The 17,986-nt window shown below is 37.5% G+C and overlaps 1 protein-coding gene across 1 annotated transcript; it reads left to right on the top strand.

The window, feature by feature from the left end:
- The first annotated feature begins 12,431 nt into the window (after positions 1 to 12,431).
- LOC129256514 (uncharacterized) lies at positions 12,432 to 17,007 on the top strand. The gene is made up of 3 exons (XM_054894698.2): positions 12,432 to 14,543; positions 15,051 to 15,226; positions 15,496 to 17,007. The coding sequence occupies exons 1-3, from the start codon at positions 14,147 to 14,149 to the stop codon at positions 16,123 to 16,125; spliced, it is 1,203 nt and encodes a 400-aa protein (XP_054750673.2). The 5' UTR covers positions 12,432 to 14,146; the 3' UTR covers positions 16,126 to 17,007.
- Positions 17,008 to 17,986: the final 979 nt, after the last annotated feature.

A 17,986-nucleotide genomic window follows, 5' to 3' on the forward strand; every position in this document is an offset into this window, starting at 1 on the left:
CGTAATTGAAGTCTTCATAATGGATTATTGCATATGCCTACTGATTTTTTTTTTTCTTTGCATGAGTACTATAATTTGAAATAATCAGGATTTATTATAAACGGTTAAAAAATAAAGAGGCTATAAGGTCGAGAGCATTTAAATTTGTCCTCTCCAAACAAAGGGCCTTTTCACACGTGAATCTTGAATCATCATCGTAATAATGATTGCGATTGTAATCGTGACTGTGATTAGCGTTCATGTTCTACTTTGGTTTCACTGTGCTAAATATTCGTCATTAGCCTTATTTTTTTAGTGGAATCATCATTCAAATTACGATTTTTTACCTTGTGTAAGGGCAGTATGTCCTCTATATAGCTGCTGAATTTAGAATTTATACCTCCTTTAGGTGGAAGCCTGTCCTAAAATCTAGCTGATGATACCAAATTTTGTTTATCTTTCAAATGAAACCGACCCAATAATGTTATTTCTCTTCATCGTTATTTCCCTAAGATTTTTTGCGACAGAAGTATAAGAGCGCAATAAGCATCACCCACATCAACAATGATTTTTTTAAGCTCGTGCTTCCAGTATAGAGTCAGTATGGCCAATATTTCTAAGGAATATCGAAGCAAGGGAGATGTATGGATGGGTAATGAGGCGGGGGGGGGGGGTGGTGTTTACGCAGAAACCGGCGAGACAGTGATATAAAATTTTAATTTTATTGGCTTTGTTCCCGCCGTTCATTAGCTCCCTGCATGCTCTATCCTTGGGGTTGGTCACAAACTCCGTCTGGTATACAGTATTGGTTACAGACTGGTTTTCAAGTAACAATAAAAACAAAGAAGAGTGAGTTACTTGTAATGCCGATGCCGGTGCCGATGATGATGAGGTGGAGGAGAAGGAGAAGAAGGATGATGATGATGATGTTGATGGTGGTGACGATGATGATAGGTAGTGGTGTTGGTTGTGATATTCATGATGACGAGAAGTATGATGGCGCTGGCGGCGAAGAAGGGTGATGCTGCCATAGCACGATGATGACGACGACGTCGATATTAACAAAAGTGATGACAATGGAGAAATGGTGATGCGTATAATAAACGATGTCTCAAGGACGATCAGGTTGATGACCACGTACCAACGCAGCGCCGATCACCAGCATGACGTCCATTATCTAGTCTCCTCTTGGTCATTGTTTTAGCTCATCTCTCATAATACTCAAACTTCTTATGAAACCAAACTCAGCATGATATATATTGGTCTGTTGTCATGGTTATTGGGCAGTACTCGGCGATTCTTCTATACGGATCTAATGATTGAAATTGACTTTGACTCAATACATTGAAATGCTGTGCGGGGGGGGGGGGGCGTTGGCATTACTGGGCCGTGACTTTGATTCTCCAAAGGCGGGAGAGCTCATCATTTTTGTTTAATAATTTGGGATATATAGCGTTTTCAAACTATTTTTATTTTATTTTTTTCCTTTCTTAAAAAAAGATCCTATACTGTAGAGTCAAGTATTTATTTAAGTTATTTCAAAGTGACTTATAAATTCTTTTTTCCAACACCTCCTCCCTGAAATCAATATGAATCACATTAAAACAAGAATAAACATGGATTGCGGTCAAGATTGATCAATAAACACTTTTCTCCAAAATGCCAGGCAATTTTATGATTTTTATGAGAAGAAAATTCAAGATTGGCGCCACGTTTTTGTGTATGGTAGGAATGCGTTTTGTTCTTATTTCGCTGTTATCTTCAAATATATTATATTTTGTAAGACCAGAAACCAAGACATACTTTGAGCGTTAAAAAAATATTGGTTTCGTTTTCGGAGTATATGAGTCACAGAATAAAAATTTTCTTTGAAAATCATAATTTATTTGAAATAGTTCAGCACTGCCTAAATTTTGTCCAGGTCCGTGTTCGTCATTGGAATTCAAAAAAGAAAAGAAAAGAAAATTGGAGAGGGGGTGGAGAAAAGAATAATGAAGGGATGAAATTAGATAGAGTTAGAGAGAGAGGGAGAGAGAGGGGGTGGGGGGGGGGCAGAGAGACTCGAGTAATCGACAAACATTTCTTGAAAAATGACAAAACATGTTTATAACGAATAAAAATCTATTTTTCACCTCTGTGCTCCTTACTTTTGGATAAATATTTTTTTTAAAATAATCTTTCGTGCTTGAAACCACTTAGTGCAACTATAGTTTAATAGGTTTGTGTTCATTGAAGTGGGAAATCACACACAAAACTAGCTAATCATGATGGCTGTAAATAGTTTTGAAACAAATTGATTTTGTGACCTTTGTGAAGTTCAGAAGCTAGGTCATAACAAGTCATAAAACGTATTTCATTTATTTAAATAAAAAAATGCCCAGAGGGTCATTTTTATCTGAGGTATCCATGAAATGATAATAACAAATCGCCTTGTGATAAAATTTGCAACGTTCGGGAGCGGATGACTTTGTATAAAATTTGAAATCTCTTTTTAAATTGTTTCATGCAATGAAGGGTAGATGGAGTCGTCATGAAGCCAAGTTTGTGCCATGCACATCGGGTTATATGGCGTCTGGTCGGCCAATCGCGTAACTGGAAAAGGATCCCCTATATGATTCCCATTGTATAATTTGACTTATAATTTTCTCAAATCATCGGGTAAATTGGACCCGAACATTCGTATATTTGACTGATAATTTTCCGAAAGGGTCGGGTAAACTGGATCCAATCCTTTAGAAAATGTAGTGGGCCCTGTTCTCGAATGGCCGATCGCCCGCGATAACCTGATGTGATGGCACGTACGCCGTTGGGCAAGGGGGGGGGGGGGAGATAGCCAGGCAGAGGGACACACATATATAGAGAGAGGGGGATGGGGCATATAGACACAAACATCCGCACTCACAGAGAGAGAGAGAGAGAAGGAGAGGGGGGGGGGGGTAGGGCAAGTCCTACGTAAGTTCAAAGACAAGTCAGGCAGGTCCAGCGGTCAAGCCCAAGACACACATTCGCGGGCGTCTACCAAATTTAGGTCAGAGGTGTCGGTAGGAATGTAGGGCGATCTGCTAAGGGCTATTTTAGGAAATAAAGGGTGTTGACAGAGGGGTGCAAGATAAATCCTTCTTATAGACAAAGAGAGCAGTGTACTTGACCCCCTGTTTGGAATGAAATCAGGTCATCTTCTGACCGGACAGGGGTATATGACTCAGTCCTACTGGTGAGCAAGGGGGCTTGGAATGGGGTCACTCATGTGGGGTTTTCTTTTTTCTTGTTTTTTATACTTTCATGATTACAATATTCTATCGTTCAATGAAATTGTTAATATTCTTTATATTTCATTGAATTTAGGACTCAACTATTGAATTGATAATAACAACAACTACAATGATGACAATAGTAAAAAGGAGGACAACAACAAAAATAATGATAATAACAACAAAAAATAAATATGGTAATAATGATGTTAATAATCATCAAAATGAAAAAAAATAGTTGTAACAAAATAAAAATAATAAATCATTTTACTTAAACAAATAAATCAGAATGAAAAAATGAACAGACAAATAAATTAATAAAAATAAAAAAGAAATAAATACATAAATTAATGGAATATTATATATTTTTCATGAATGAAGGATAAATTCCTTAGGTCGGGATTGAATAGAAGATCGTCAATAGGTTCACCTGCATGACGAAGAAAAACAAAATGGATGAATGAACATAATGAAATTGTGATTTACAACTCTTACATAGGATCTCCGATGAAAAATAATATTATTTGGTCATTACACTATTGTAATAATGTAATGTTTATAGATGATATTAGGATATAATCCACAATTGACTGAACCTGCCCTAATTAAAGCTGTAAATGGTCTAAGTCAAGGTCATGGTAAACCTCACAACCCGAACCGAGACTTCCGTCTTGTTATAGTTTATTCATGATCGTGTGAACCAGCTTTGAAACAAGGTTCAAACCTGCAGTGCTTTATAAGAGGTCCCTTGGACAGAAATCAAAGGCATAATGTCCCCGGGTCGCACTTATTCTAAACCAGTCAAGTAATAGAACTCAATAATAGCATGAATGAAAAAAAAACATATGATAAACAAAAAATTAACAGTCGGCCTACATAATCGAGTAAGTACAATAAAAGCAAACAAAGTAAAAGAAAAAACAAACAAACAAGTTGAAAGAATTGGGTAGAGAGAGAATTTCAAAACACAATAGGCATGATAGGAGAGAAATGTAAACTATTTTACGTTACATAGTTTTAATTGATTCAAGTGGTAAGATAACAGAGATTTTTAAACCTGATCAAATGAAATAATTAAAAAAAAAACCACTCAATTTACATAGAAACGTGATAGCTCAATGGTTTGATTATTGTAAGGAGAAAGTTGATTAATATCTAATGACCCGGGTTCGAATAACATGAATAAAAAGAAGTAAAAATACGTTGCCTTTCCGTTTGGCAAGATAATCATCATCGTTCAGGTCCCCAACATAGGACGCAAAGCTGCATGTCGTCTGGCTGCTCAACAAGATGCGCTTTTGTACTCTTGGTAGCCTTTTCAACTTTTAAACTTCGATGGCGATCTGTTATGACGTAGCGCAAGATATATACGGATATGAAATATTAAGTTTTAATCAGGAAATAATTTTCACCTGCCGACTGACCCCGAGTAAATATCTTGTGGTCAGTTTCATCATGGACCTATTTCATGAAATACTTTGCAACCTTAAGTGGGTCAGATCCTTTTTATTTTCATAAATTATGAATTGACAAAATGATGAAAGGCTGACCTCTGCGCGCGAGGCGGTCCGCCGGAAATCCCGCTCTCAAATAGCACGTGCTTATGAACCCTGTATTGCATATTTCATAAAATAATTATACGCTGATGTCGTCATAAACTCACTCTAATTCACTGGACAGATGGTGTCGCTCATAATCTCTTGAATATATATAATCATCACTTTATACTTATTCAATATTCAAAATTTAAAAAATTAAAATACAACAAGGAAATAAGCACAGGTCACGAACTAATCATGCAAGTTTGCATGCTTCTATCTCAGCTATCTATAAATAATCCCTTTTAAAAACTTGTTCTAAGCTATAAAACAACCCGTTTGATGAGAATATTAATGATTATCTAATTATAGTATCGATTATTGATTATTTTCTGACAAGCACAACCGATTCTAATCGTAAAAACAAAATCCTAAATTATGTTCATCACCTTTGGTTCACTTCGTCTATAATATTCATTTCATAATGATGTATTAGTGTTTTGATATGCCATTTATAAATAGTTTTTCAAAAGGCCTCTCAATCAATATCCCTAATCGTTTTAAAGCAATTAACAACAAAGAAAGCGAAAATGTCGTCTGCTCAAGATCATATGAATACATTTTTTTTTCGAAAGAATATTTCGTTCATATAGATGCACTCATCCATATAAATACATGTATAACAACGATATAGAAGCAGTAAAATCAACAAGACAATAAATATGACAAGGAATACAAATTTGTTAGTATTTTTACATAAATAACAATACAATTTTTTATGTGGGAAAATCTTCTAATTAAGGTTACAACGAAATATATTTTTATTGGTATTAATACAATCACTTTTCCCTTTGACTAATTATCGATTTCTGTTACACGTATTTCCATCCAGGGTAGAGTAGAATCGTTCATTGAATGAATTATGTAAATTAGTTATATTGTATTATATACCATGTTCGATTGTATCTATTGCGTTTGTGACTTTTACAATCAAATCACTGATGACTAACAAGGATTCAAGCAACAGACTACGAAGGTCGGAGTTTCTATGATAATAAATTATCAGGAATAAATTTGCTTATAGCGCATCATCTTATATACATTATCATCATCAATACAGAATATTGTATCGCGTTAATCTGTGTAAGGCTATATCGGCCTATAGTGCATGCATTTCAGATGATTTCATGTTTATTTTCAACTTGAATGGAAAAAAATGTCGTATTTTGTGTAGATCTGAATTCTTTATGAACATGATTTTAAAACTTTTCGATATCACTGAAAATATTTACGGGGTAAAATGAGTTCCAACCAGGGGCGGCGGAGCGAAGTTGAAGGGGGGGGGGGCACAGGGAAAAAGGGCACGTTTTCTTTCGAAAAGGGCACTAACATTGCCGCATGCAGAAATCTTTCGCTGGGGGGAGGGGCAGCACTCGCGACCGAGCTGATCATTGAGCATGCTGAGGCGCTTTTTAATTTTGTTACGTGAAATTGATGGAATTTGTGCATACTGTCGGTGAATTTTGTGAAAATCTGCAGTAAAACCACCCACGTGACTCATGAAGCTTAAGGCACGTAAGATTATTTTTATATGTTTTTTTTCATTCAATATGCACTTGCAGAAGGAAGCATGAAGAACGGCGCTAAATAACGAAACCAGGCATTCATCATGAAAGGAGTGGGTGTTTTCAGGACAACTTACCTGATATGAAGAACAGGCACCTATATGAGAAGGCAAAGTGGCACTCGTTAACACATAAAACATGTCCTTTTCTCAGGTGAAAAGGGTACAGAACATGTTCGTCAGGGGACACTTTTCTTAGGTAATAGGGGCACTGATACGAGAAAGGGCACCTATAAGGAGGCAAAGGGGCACTTGCCAACGGCATAAAACGGATCCTTCTCAGCAGGAGAAAGGGGCACAGGACATGCTCGTGAGGGGCACTTTTCTTGGGTAATAAGGGGCACTGATTCGAGAAGGCAAGGGAGCACTTGCTTAGACATAAAACGGATCCTTCTTAGGTGAAAGGGGCACATCACACCTTCGTGAGGGGCACTTTTCTTGAGTAAAGTGGGGCACTTAAACGACGAGAAAGGGCACTTGCTAACGGCATAAAACAGATCCTTCTCAGATGAAAGGGGCACAGGACATGTTTGTGAGGTGTACTTTGTAGTCTGCAGGCACAGACCCTGATTGAAACTTTGATCAACAAGTGTGTCTCCACGCAAAGACTAGCACACACGAAACTTGCTGTACACATGGCATGAGTAGGCTGCAATTCAGACCCTTTACTCGAGTGAAGGGTTTGCACAGCAGACTAGGTAAAATGGGGCACTGATTCGACAAAGGGCACTTACAAGAAGGCAAGGGAGCACCTGTTCAGATATAAAACCGCGCGGTCCTTCTCAGGTGAAAAGGGCACAGAACACGTCCGTGAGGGGGTATTTTGGGGGAAATATTTGCACTTTTACGAGAAAGGGCACTTGGAAACACCTAAAACGGGTCCTCTTCTGATGAAAAGGGGCACATCACACGTTCTTGCGTAAAAAAGGGCACCTTTTCAGTGCATCAAAAAGTGGGGGGGCACTGTGCCCTCCGCCCCCAGGATCGCCGGCCCTGGTTCCAACCGCTTGCATAATGACCATTAGTTTAGTATCACATGCAGCTACAATAGTCATGACAAGAAAAGGGTCGCTAATCATAATCGGTGAAGAGGGTCCGGTCGCTATTCATAACATGGAAAAGGGTGTCTATACTGTTGATTATGCATGGAAATGGTCAATTTTCATAATGTTTGTTGAGTATGAATAGAGACCCTCATTTCATATTGTGAATAGCAGATCTAATGAATAATGGTCATTATTACTATTATAATTATTGGCCCCTTCCCATTTCATGGACATCAGACATTCGGGTATAGGATTACGGTGCAATCATTGACTCGTGAGTATCATACCGGTCATTGTTCGATTCAATACATTTTTTTAATATCATATACAACTCAATGCAATAAACTAATGACTAGCTGGCTTGAAAACGTCTGTGAAGAACAGCATGAAACCCCATTGAATACTGCTGTTTATGTCCATTGTTTATAACTTTGTTACAAACATTATTTTAATGGACAATGGACTCCCCGCTTAGACCGCTTTGAATAAAACAACACTTTAGAGGTAATATTGTCTATACTTTGGAAAATTTTCAAGCTTTTTCAAACCTTTCAATATATGGTTTGAATATACCCTGAATTTGGCCACATAAATATTGTTTCGATCGTATGTTGTTCACTTCGTTTAGTTGACTTCTTGTCGAAAAAGCATTTCAACAGATACGCCATGTAACGTCATCACACCCAACAAGTAAATAGACTAATCCCCCCTGTTTTGATTTATATCATGTAACCACGATACATTAATCATTGATTATTGATCAATACTTACTTGACAGCGAGGAAAACAGGAATGAAACGAAAGACGATAATTACTTCAACGATTTCTGCGGTTTTAGCTATGTGGTGCCCAGGCCCGAAACATCCCTGGAAAGATACGTAATATATTTGAGGTAAAAAACAATTCTCAATAATAATAAAACTAATCACCCTTTCATAAAGCCTAATAATCTCATTTATTCTATCCTTTCTCATGTCACAAACCTTCGTAAACAGACGTTTTGATGGAAAAGACGTTGTGGTGAAATTTACTTGATAAAAATGGCGCCTATGACGTCATTTGGCGCATGGAGTAAACGGTCGAACAGTCAGTGAACTCTGTGAAATTAAATTTTCAGGAAAAAAAATGCAAACTTGTCAATCTACCAGATTGTTTACGATTTAACGTCATGAATGAATGAAAAAAAAAATGGAAAAAAAAATCATAAAAAAAAATAGAAAGTGAATTATTGACAGGAGTTGCAGACTGTTCATTTATCAATAAAATACTGCATGCACTCGGGGGGGGGGGGGGGTACACGTAATAAAATAATTAATATCAAATCTTTCAAAATTTAAGATAAATTAAAAACATGTTTGTTCAAACTAAAAGAAAAAGGATGCCGTTCATTTCAAAACGTGAGACACCATGAATACTTGCCGAGATATCAAATTTCATGAATAAACATAGAAGTGAAAATAGAATGTATAGACGATCAGGTTCCTTGCAACATGCAGTATAAATGAATGATGGATTATTTAATGAGAAGTATTTCTGTATCGTCCATATGCTATACAAATAACAATGCAGCATTATTCTTTATGTTTTATTACTGTCACATACACCATACGCGCATTGCTTATTCATAGAATGTATAATTGAAACAAAATCAGCGATACAAATTCCGGGGTTGTCATCTGCCCTGTTGAATAAAAAATACGAAATTTCAAATTGAACTACTTTCAAAATTGCAGCAGTGTGATTCGCTTTCTTTGCCTACACAAACGAAATTCAAATAATATCTGGGCTAACTTAAAAAAAAAGGAATACTTCACTATATCTTTTAACGTCGATCAGTTGAATTTTGTTGGCTGATAAAACAAAATTAAATGAAGCAAAACAAAAGTAATCATGCCCTTCAAACATTCAGGATGTGGTTCTGTTGACTTCGGAAAATGAATATAACAATGGTATAGCCAATGATATGAGCATCAAAGTGACTTTCAGACTTATCCGCTGGTTTTTCCTCAGGTCACAGTACACGACAGATATTTACATGATTGTCTTGTATTGCATTGTATTGATTTTAAGGAAAGTCATTTTAAAAAACAATAACAATTATGTACTTTTTAAAATTACAAGATAAAATCAGATCAAGATGGAGGGGTTGCCCTTCTCAGCGTTGATGACAAAATAACGCTGTTTTACCTTATATGTCTAAACGAACAATCATTATAAATATTAACAATTTGCTATATATAATCTCGACTTTCATGCATGCATATAGGAGTCCCCAAAATACCAACTCCCTACCATAATCGTAAATCGGACGCAGAGATATCTGGAAAAATGATGTCAGTTTTTTTCCATCACGTATAAAAAAAAAATCAGCGGAATTCCATACGAAATGAGGATTTTTTTGTTGCCGTTGAGTGAATCGTTACTGCGCTACGGCAAGTATGCCCTTACGATAGGCATTGTTTTCCTATAAAGTGTGTTTGGGTTTTAATACAACATAATTTTGAACTTTATCAATCAATCATTGATTACTTGAGGAAAGTAGCGAAGCAGAGAAAATGATAAAGAGAGTTTATTGCTGGGATTATCTTTAGAATGAAAACGAGAATGTATTTTGCACCCAAAACATGTGACATTGTTTTATCGATATAGTTACCACTCTTCATTACAAACTCTGATCCTGGGTTTCACCTTAAAACTGTTGAACATTGACATGTTTGAGCAGTCGCATCCCGGAAGACAACGGAAGCTCATAAATACAGGAATAAAGCCGAGTCATATATCAGGTTTTGATATTTATCGACACAAATGAAAGCAAAACTTCCGAAAAATATTCAATTCACTCATAAAAAGACAAAGGCAAAGTACAAAGTATAGTAACGATCGAAGCTAAATTTCCAAGTAATTGGGCCATTTTGGACGATACAGTTTATTGGGCTGCAGGAAATGGTATCGAATCCTCGTGACTTTAGCTGATTTCACAAAGGCCTATATCACTTTCTATTGCCTTTTTCACGACCATATTGGCCTACCCATCTTTAGCATGTGACAAGTTTTGTCATTGTAAATGACTGTTGCCGTTACACGTGACATCGCATGTCGGGCTGACGCCCCTTCCATCTTTCAGTTAGTTCCAGAGATTTGTCCTGTCTGTAAATCAATAAAATACAATGTTTGCATTTATTTAACATTCTTATGTTATCTCTATGTCTGTACCAATTAAAAAGACATAGCCAAAATTCACTGGATGTGAACGGATGCCATTATGATTTGCCCATCCCTGGTGTGAAAATACATTGCCCTATAAGCCGACAATACCTGTCAACATTAAAAGTAAATAATGTCATTTGCGTCTAACTTTGCAGACACATCAATATTTTGATGAAAAATCATTGCGTAGTCGGAGAGTTATTGTGGTCTGATAATGCGTTGTGTTATGAGCGAAAGTTTCATAAGTTTGACATACTTTTTTTCAGGTTCAGGGGAACTGACTTCACACTGATAGGATTGAACTAACGCGACGGATTGCACATAAATGACAGAAATTCATTCCTCATTTTAATGGATAGTGTTTGTGGATGCTCTTCGCTGTTGGATACCAAGGCCTGTTAGTCAACCTCAGGAATGAAAATTAAGATTGAATTTCGAATTTTAAAGTTGTAAAATTTTAAAGTTGTGACAATTCCACAAATACCCCAAATATGGCCAAAGTTTGTTGAACCTAAATGACCTTTGACATTGGTGATGTGACCTGAAACTCGGGCAGGATCTTCAGTGATGCACCATTACCCGTATGTTTTAGTTTCATGAACTATATCTATAAACATTCAAAGTTGTGATGACAATTCAAGAACTTAACCTTAGTTAAGATTTCGATATTGATTCCCCCAACATGGTCTAAGTGCATTGACCCTAAATGACATTTGACCTTGGTCGTGTGACCTCAGGCAAGATGGTCAGTGGTCGTTGATTAATCTTATGTCCATGTTTCATGAACTTGGTCCAAAATACTTTCTAAGTTATGATGAACCTTGGTTAAGATTTCAATGTTGATGACGCCGCCGCCGTCGGAAAAGCGGAGCCTATAGTCTCGCTCTGCTATGAAGGCGAGACAAAAAAGAAATTTGACGGAGACAGACACTCCTATTCTTAAAGGGGAATCCAACCCAAATAAAAACTTGTTTTTATAAGGAAAAGAAAAATCAGACAAGTTGATAGGTGAAAGTTTGAACAATATTGGACAAACAACAAGAAAGTTATGAATTTTTAAATGTTGTAAATATTGGTAATCACTATACCCATGGAGACTTCAAATTGGCCGCATATCGGATGTCATAGTGATGTAAGGCAAGGACTACTCTTCCATGTACTCCAATACATATTATGGCTAAAATGTCATTTTTCCCAAAAGTTTTATTTCACATTATATTTTTCTTTCATGAGATCATAAAACAATATACTACCGGGGTTATATTTAGATTACTGCCCCAGGGGAATGGGTACTTAGGAGAAAACCACAAATCCCTGATAATAAACTACATGGCCTATGGGAAAGTTGTCCTTGCCCCTTGTCATAATTTACTTACTCAGTTGCCAATTTGAAATCTACATAGTATTAGTGATCTCAATTTTAAAGCAGCTTTAACTTTCTTATTGCTTGTCCGATTTCTTTCAAACTTTCACCATTCTGTTTAATTTATTTTTCTCCTTCCCAACACAACATTTTATGGCCAAGGCTGGATTCCCCTTTACGCCCGTCTGGACTTTCTAGTTATTGATTAAACTACTTGTATCGAAACGCGTCGGCCAAACTTGCCATTAACATCTTAGTGAAACAGGATTTCTTATGACGTCAAGAAGTCATGCATTTGATAGAAACTGAATACGAAAACCGACGTAAATGTAAGCGATAATGCAGACTGCATGGATGTGATCAATGCCAACTCTGCTGAGACGTAGATGTAACTCGAGTTTTTTATTTTCATTTTTTGAAAAGTGACGACGTCACAATCAACGGTCTTTCTCTTTTTTTTTCTTCTTTAAGATTGGAAATATTGCACGGATGAAGCTGAATTCCACATTCTCATCAGACATGAGAAAGATGTTTCGTATTTCATACTTTTCATACATGTTTTAAAATTCCATAACTCGACAATAACTCCGGGCTGATTATTAGTGATGAAATTTATTTTTCTACATTGTTTGTCAACGTGATTTTAACCAATGCTTGTAGCAAAATTAGAGTGAAAATTAATTAAAAATGTCAAAAAAATACAAGCTGTGTAATTTACGTGAAGCAAACGACTGTAAACGTGCACAGGGAATAGGCCTACCATGGAATTGTGATATTGATGTTCAGCCCCCATGCTTTTGACGACTGTAAACGTGCACAGGGAATAGGCCTACCATGGAATTGTGATATTGATGTTCAGCCCCCATGCTTTTGGCTCATTGCCCATCCCCCTTTAAAATCGTTCAATGGCTTCTACGTATAAGTGTGTGTATAGATCAGGTGTATTATACTCAAGGGTGATTCTTGACAAGAAAAAAAATAAGCTAACCCCCCCCCCCAAAAAAAAAAAAAAAAAAAAACTCAGTTTGATTTAGATTTTGGCACCCGTTGTCAAAGTTTAATTCCAGATTTTTTGCAGGTAAATGTAGCTAAATAGTTGGATGGCGATGTGCTTTATCGGTAATTTTGAAAGAGAGTTACCTGTCAAATTCGTTCGACATGCTCAAGGAATACTCAAGAAAATCGGAGCTCGACTCGGTGATGGTGCTGTCTGAGCTACGTATGTCATTAGCAGTAGACCCTCGGCTAGAAAACGGAAACAATCCTGTTTTCATGGCAACTTAAGTTTGTCTCCCCCGGTCTCTTTTATGCCCCGGGGTTATGCCCTCTTCTTCAAATTTGAAGTTTTCAACAAAGTCGAGTCATTCTCAATAAAAAAAGATCGATTGTCAGGAGTAAGTTCATCCATCCATCCATCCATTCTTTTTTTTTTTTTTTAGAGTGAAAAGTATAATAACGCTATAATAGGAGATGTGTAAAGAACTTCCAGAAAGTTCTCACAGTTTTTCAAAACCGATGATTTATCTTTATCAATAAGGACGATCCGATGATTGTTATCGAATATATTAGTCTTTCCAATATCATACTTTTCAAGCGACATGCAAACAAAATGGTAAAGATAAATCGAAGCTCATAAAAAAAGCTCGGCATGAGAGATTCAACATAGAATTGAACGCGTTTATAACACCTTCTCCTCTCCTCTTTTCTCATAGAGATTGAAAGAAAGTGTGAAACTACGCAGGGAGAGAGAGAGAGAGAGAGAATCTGAAATTGGTGACCGATGTCGTGGGTTTCTACAGTCTGTATGCCTACATTTAGTCTGTGTGTGTATATACGTCTGCAATAGGCTAAGCGATGATGACTGTACACGGACAAAATACACACTTCCTTTGTCTGGAGGCAATACAATATCGTTCGACGCTATATACTCTGCACATACACAGACATCGTGCGTGTATGCGATATATACCCGTTGTATTGTATATAGTCATGTCTGAAGACTGTCTTGTCTGTCTTTATATATCGCGTCTTAATATTTCATCCCAAAAGCACAAAACTCATCAAATTACATCAAAATAAGATAATATTTGGACTTCAAAGTGATCGAAGAAGTTTGCTAGCAGATATCAGTGAGCAGAATGGAATCATCTGGCCCAGCGGAGAAGGATATTAAAGAGGAATGTGTTGAAGTTGTTTCTGAAATCGACGCAGAGTCTGTGGTGACTGTTGAAATGGCTGAAATGGCTGAGGCGTCCATGTTCATGTCGGGCGAGGACGAAGTGGGCTCTGATAACAGCGGCGTCTACATGACCGACACACAACAACAAGAGACATTAGCTGGTAGTAACGACACCGTCGTTATTCTAGAAAGGAGAGAAGTAAATATGAATAAACCTGAGAGGGAAACGATCTTATCCCTGATCGAAATGGTTAGGAATCAGCCAGAAATCTGGGACCATACCAACGGGGCTTATAGGGAACCACACTGGAGACGAAGAACATTCCGGAAGATTGCCGAAGTGCTCGGATGGTCTAGTAAGTCCCAGTTTTAGAGTAAAGTTACTATCAGATTTTTTGTTTTGATAAAATCAATTTAGCAGTTAAAACCATGAGGAAAATATCTTCACTTATCATGCATAATGTTAATGTAGAAGTGCAATATGAAATTTGAGATAGTTGGTATCGCTGGTACATGTACAGCCAGGTGGGTGTTTCATAAAGCTGTTCGTAAGTTAAGAGCGACTTTAAGAACGACTGGGGATCCTTTCTTACGCGCAAAACCCTCGCCAATGAAGGTTTTTGTATATATTATTTACCCCAAGAAAGGATCACCAGTCGTTCTTAAAGTCGCTCTTAACGTACGAACAGCTTTACGAAACGGCCCCCAGGAAAGGAAAAGCTCAGTCATTGGTGACTGTTGGGGTGCGAACATGAATGTCATACATCAAGCCTTGATCAGACTCTTCCATAGCATATGCTTGCAGTGAAAACGTTGATATTATACTGATTGTCAATACTTTTCTCTTCAAATTATATTTTTAGCGGAAGACGTCGTCAAGAAATACAACAATCTTCGTACATACTATACGAAGGAGGTGATCAAACAGAAGAGATCCCCCACTTATCGTTCTAAGTGGCCCTACTTCAACCAGCTGGATTCTTTTCTTCGCAGAACCATCCATAAGCGACCTGCAAAAGTAACAACGGCAAATAAATGGGTAAACAGATTCTTGCCTTCTAAAAATGTACTAATAAATCTTTCCTCGATTTCTTTTTCTTTTGCATGAAAATAATATTAGAATATCAAGTTCGGACATGTATTTTTTCCATTGCCAAATATTTTTTTGTAAGAAAAAGAAAGTAAGAAAACTTTTCATAAAGTTATTGCTGTTGCTTTATGATCCACGATTAGCGCATAATCTTGCTGTCGTTCTCTTACAGGCATTACAATGATCATTTCCTTTAACTTTGTTAATTCAATAAACAGGCACGACTTGCTGGAAGGACTACCCCTGGTCAGGACAACAGTATCCAGATACATGGAGCTGCAGGATTAAGAAGAAACATAAGACCGCGGAGTAACTTCAATAGAGTGGCAGCAACCGTATCGACACCTCCCGTGGAAACATCATCGAACCAATTAATCATGCCTTCAATTGGATCTTCCGTTGGAGGTTCACTGACAAACCAAGTAAGCATCTCACATGTGCGAAGTTTAAACTCAAGGCAACAGCAAACCCAACAACAAGCATCCAACAGACCAATATCGATCTCTTCTACGTTACCAGCGATACAACCGAGACCTTTGCCAACGCAACTTCAACAGATCCAGTCCCAACTCCAAAATCATCCACAGCAGTCGCAGCTGCAGCAAAGGCCAAAGTCCCCGCCAAACACAACAGCTCCAGTAACAGTCATTAACCCCAACCAGCAAAGCTCTAGCTCGTTGCCATCCCAATCATCGGGACAGTCCGTGACAGAGGGCACTGATGCCATCTTTGGCAGGTTGGTCAGTAGTCAGCTGGCCAAGATTCCAGAAGGGCAGAAGAAGGAGCAGCTGAAGATTAAAGTCATGCAACTGCTGGTGGAAGCCATGTTCGACAAAGAGCAATCGTGATCTTGAGAAACAGACGTATCTGGGAGGGACCTTCCACTGTCTCCTGGTTTTACTACCTTGCGGACCTTGGACACCTTTAGTTATGAATTGTGATGCTATGTTTATTGCACAGATTTTTATCTCGTCAACGGGTTAAAGAACGAAGCAGGTAGGGTCGATCGTGAAACCACTCTTCGAGAAAAGCAAAAATCAACTTTGAACCTTTAAGTTTGTGACCCAAGCAATGCCACATTAGCGCACCTTTCTGGTCTTGGAGCACCACAGGTATATACTATATAATACACCTTTCAGAACATTATTGATGGTGTAAACTAAAAGGGGCTCCCGAATGACATTAGACTCCAATCTCAAATTCCATGTGTCTATTCCGACTGTCGGTCTAATCTTTGTAACTGAACTGTCTGCCTAGATGAATCAACCTCAATAAATATTTCTTATGACATTGAGTTTTGAAATACTTGTGATCAGTCAAAATTGAGCCTTTGAGGATGACTCAACGGGAGCGATTATATCAAATAGTTCAATATAACTGATAAACTTGCTCTTAGCCAACGAGATGCAAGGATATCCGTAGCTTATATCAATTGTCAATGAAAATCTCTATCCAATCTTTTCTGAAGTGTACTGGCGGAGATCATTTTCCTTTTTTTTTGCTAAACGTCGCTAAAAGACTTTTCAAAAGAGAGTTTTATTACTTGTTTGTTATCGTAATTTTCTTGTTTCCCGTACTGCCTTATATTGTATAGCATAATGTACATACATTTATCTACTGTCTGAGACGATATTAATAATGTTAGTTTAATGTTCATTTTGATTGTTTTGTTTACTGAAAATGGAAAATGAAATGGACATTAAATAAAACTTGAAATTACATCGCCAAAACTCAACCTCTATGCAAATCAACCTATCAAATATTGGCATAAAGCGAATGAGAAACATAATGTAGCTACAAACATTATGTGTATTGGCTGAAGTATGTTTTAAGTGAGAAGGGGGAAGAGAGGGGATCCCGGATAGGAGAGAAGGGAGGAGTGACGTCACACTTAAACAACTCTCGGCTAGGCGGCGGCCCGATAAAAGGGGGAAGGGTGGGGGGATGAATAATGAATATCACAAACCTACCAGGCGTACCCTAAAACCATCAATGCTTACAAAGTCCATGAAGAAATTTTATGATATTACTATAAGTCCCAGGTCAGTATGGGGGTTTTCCCATTTCTCCCGACCAGCTTTTCCCCGGCAATAACCGATACCAAGTTCCTGTTTAATCGCAATGTCGCGTGTAATCCTTCCCCGAAACTCTTGTCTTGAATGTCCCCACAATTCAACGCTTGGCAATAAAATTAACGAGTGGTTCTCGTATCCAGACACTCACCAATGTTTGTTTTGATCTTTGGTTTTATATCATTGATACTGATGACCATTTGGGTAGTGTTTACGTTCATCCCAGACCTCCAGTCCCGGATGTTTTGAGTTTGAAACCAAAACTGAGAAACCTTAAAATACCGTATCCGTATGTGACAAGGACTTTGATGGTAGATTTTCTTTCAAGGGGGATTGGGGACGTCCCTGGGACAATTACCGACACGCTAAGAAATACATTCATGAGACGAGGTTTCTAATGATATTTATAGGTATCGTAACTAATATGAAGTTTTGTGTACTGTATGACCACAAACGAAAGTGGAAACACAGTTGAGACAAAAAAGAGAGATATTAACAGTGTATTAATATCTCAAATCCCTATGTGGGGGATTCAGATCTCATTGAAGAGTACTCAAGAGAACAAGAAAATGTCGATATTTTTTCTTTCGAAATAGTTCCACTATTAATTATAAAAGAAATGAAAATTATTGGCTGG

The sequence above is a fragment of the Lytechinus pictus genome, chromosome 3, assembly GCF_037042905.1.
Source record: "Lytechinus pictus isolate F3 Inbred chromosome 3, Lp3.0, whole genome shotgun sequence".
In the NCBI taxonomy this organism is placed as follows: Eukaryota; Metazoa; Echinodermata; class Echinoidea; order Temnopleuroida; family Toxopneustidae; genus Lytechinus; species Lytechinus pictus.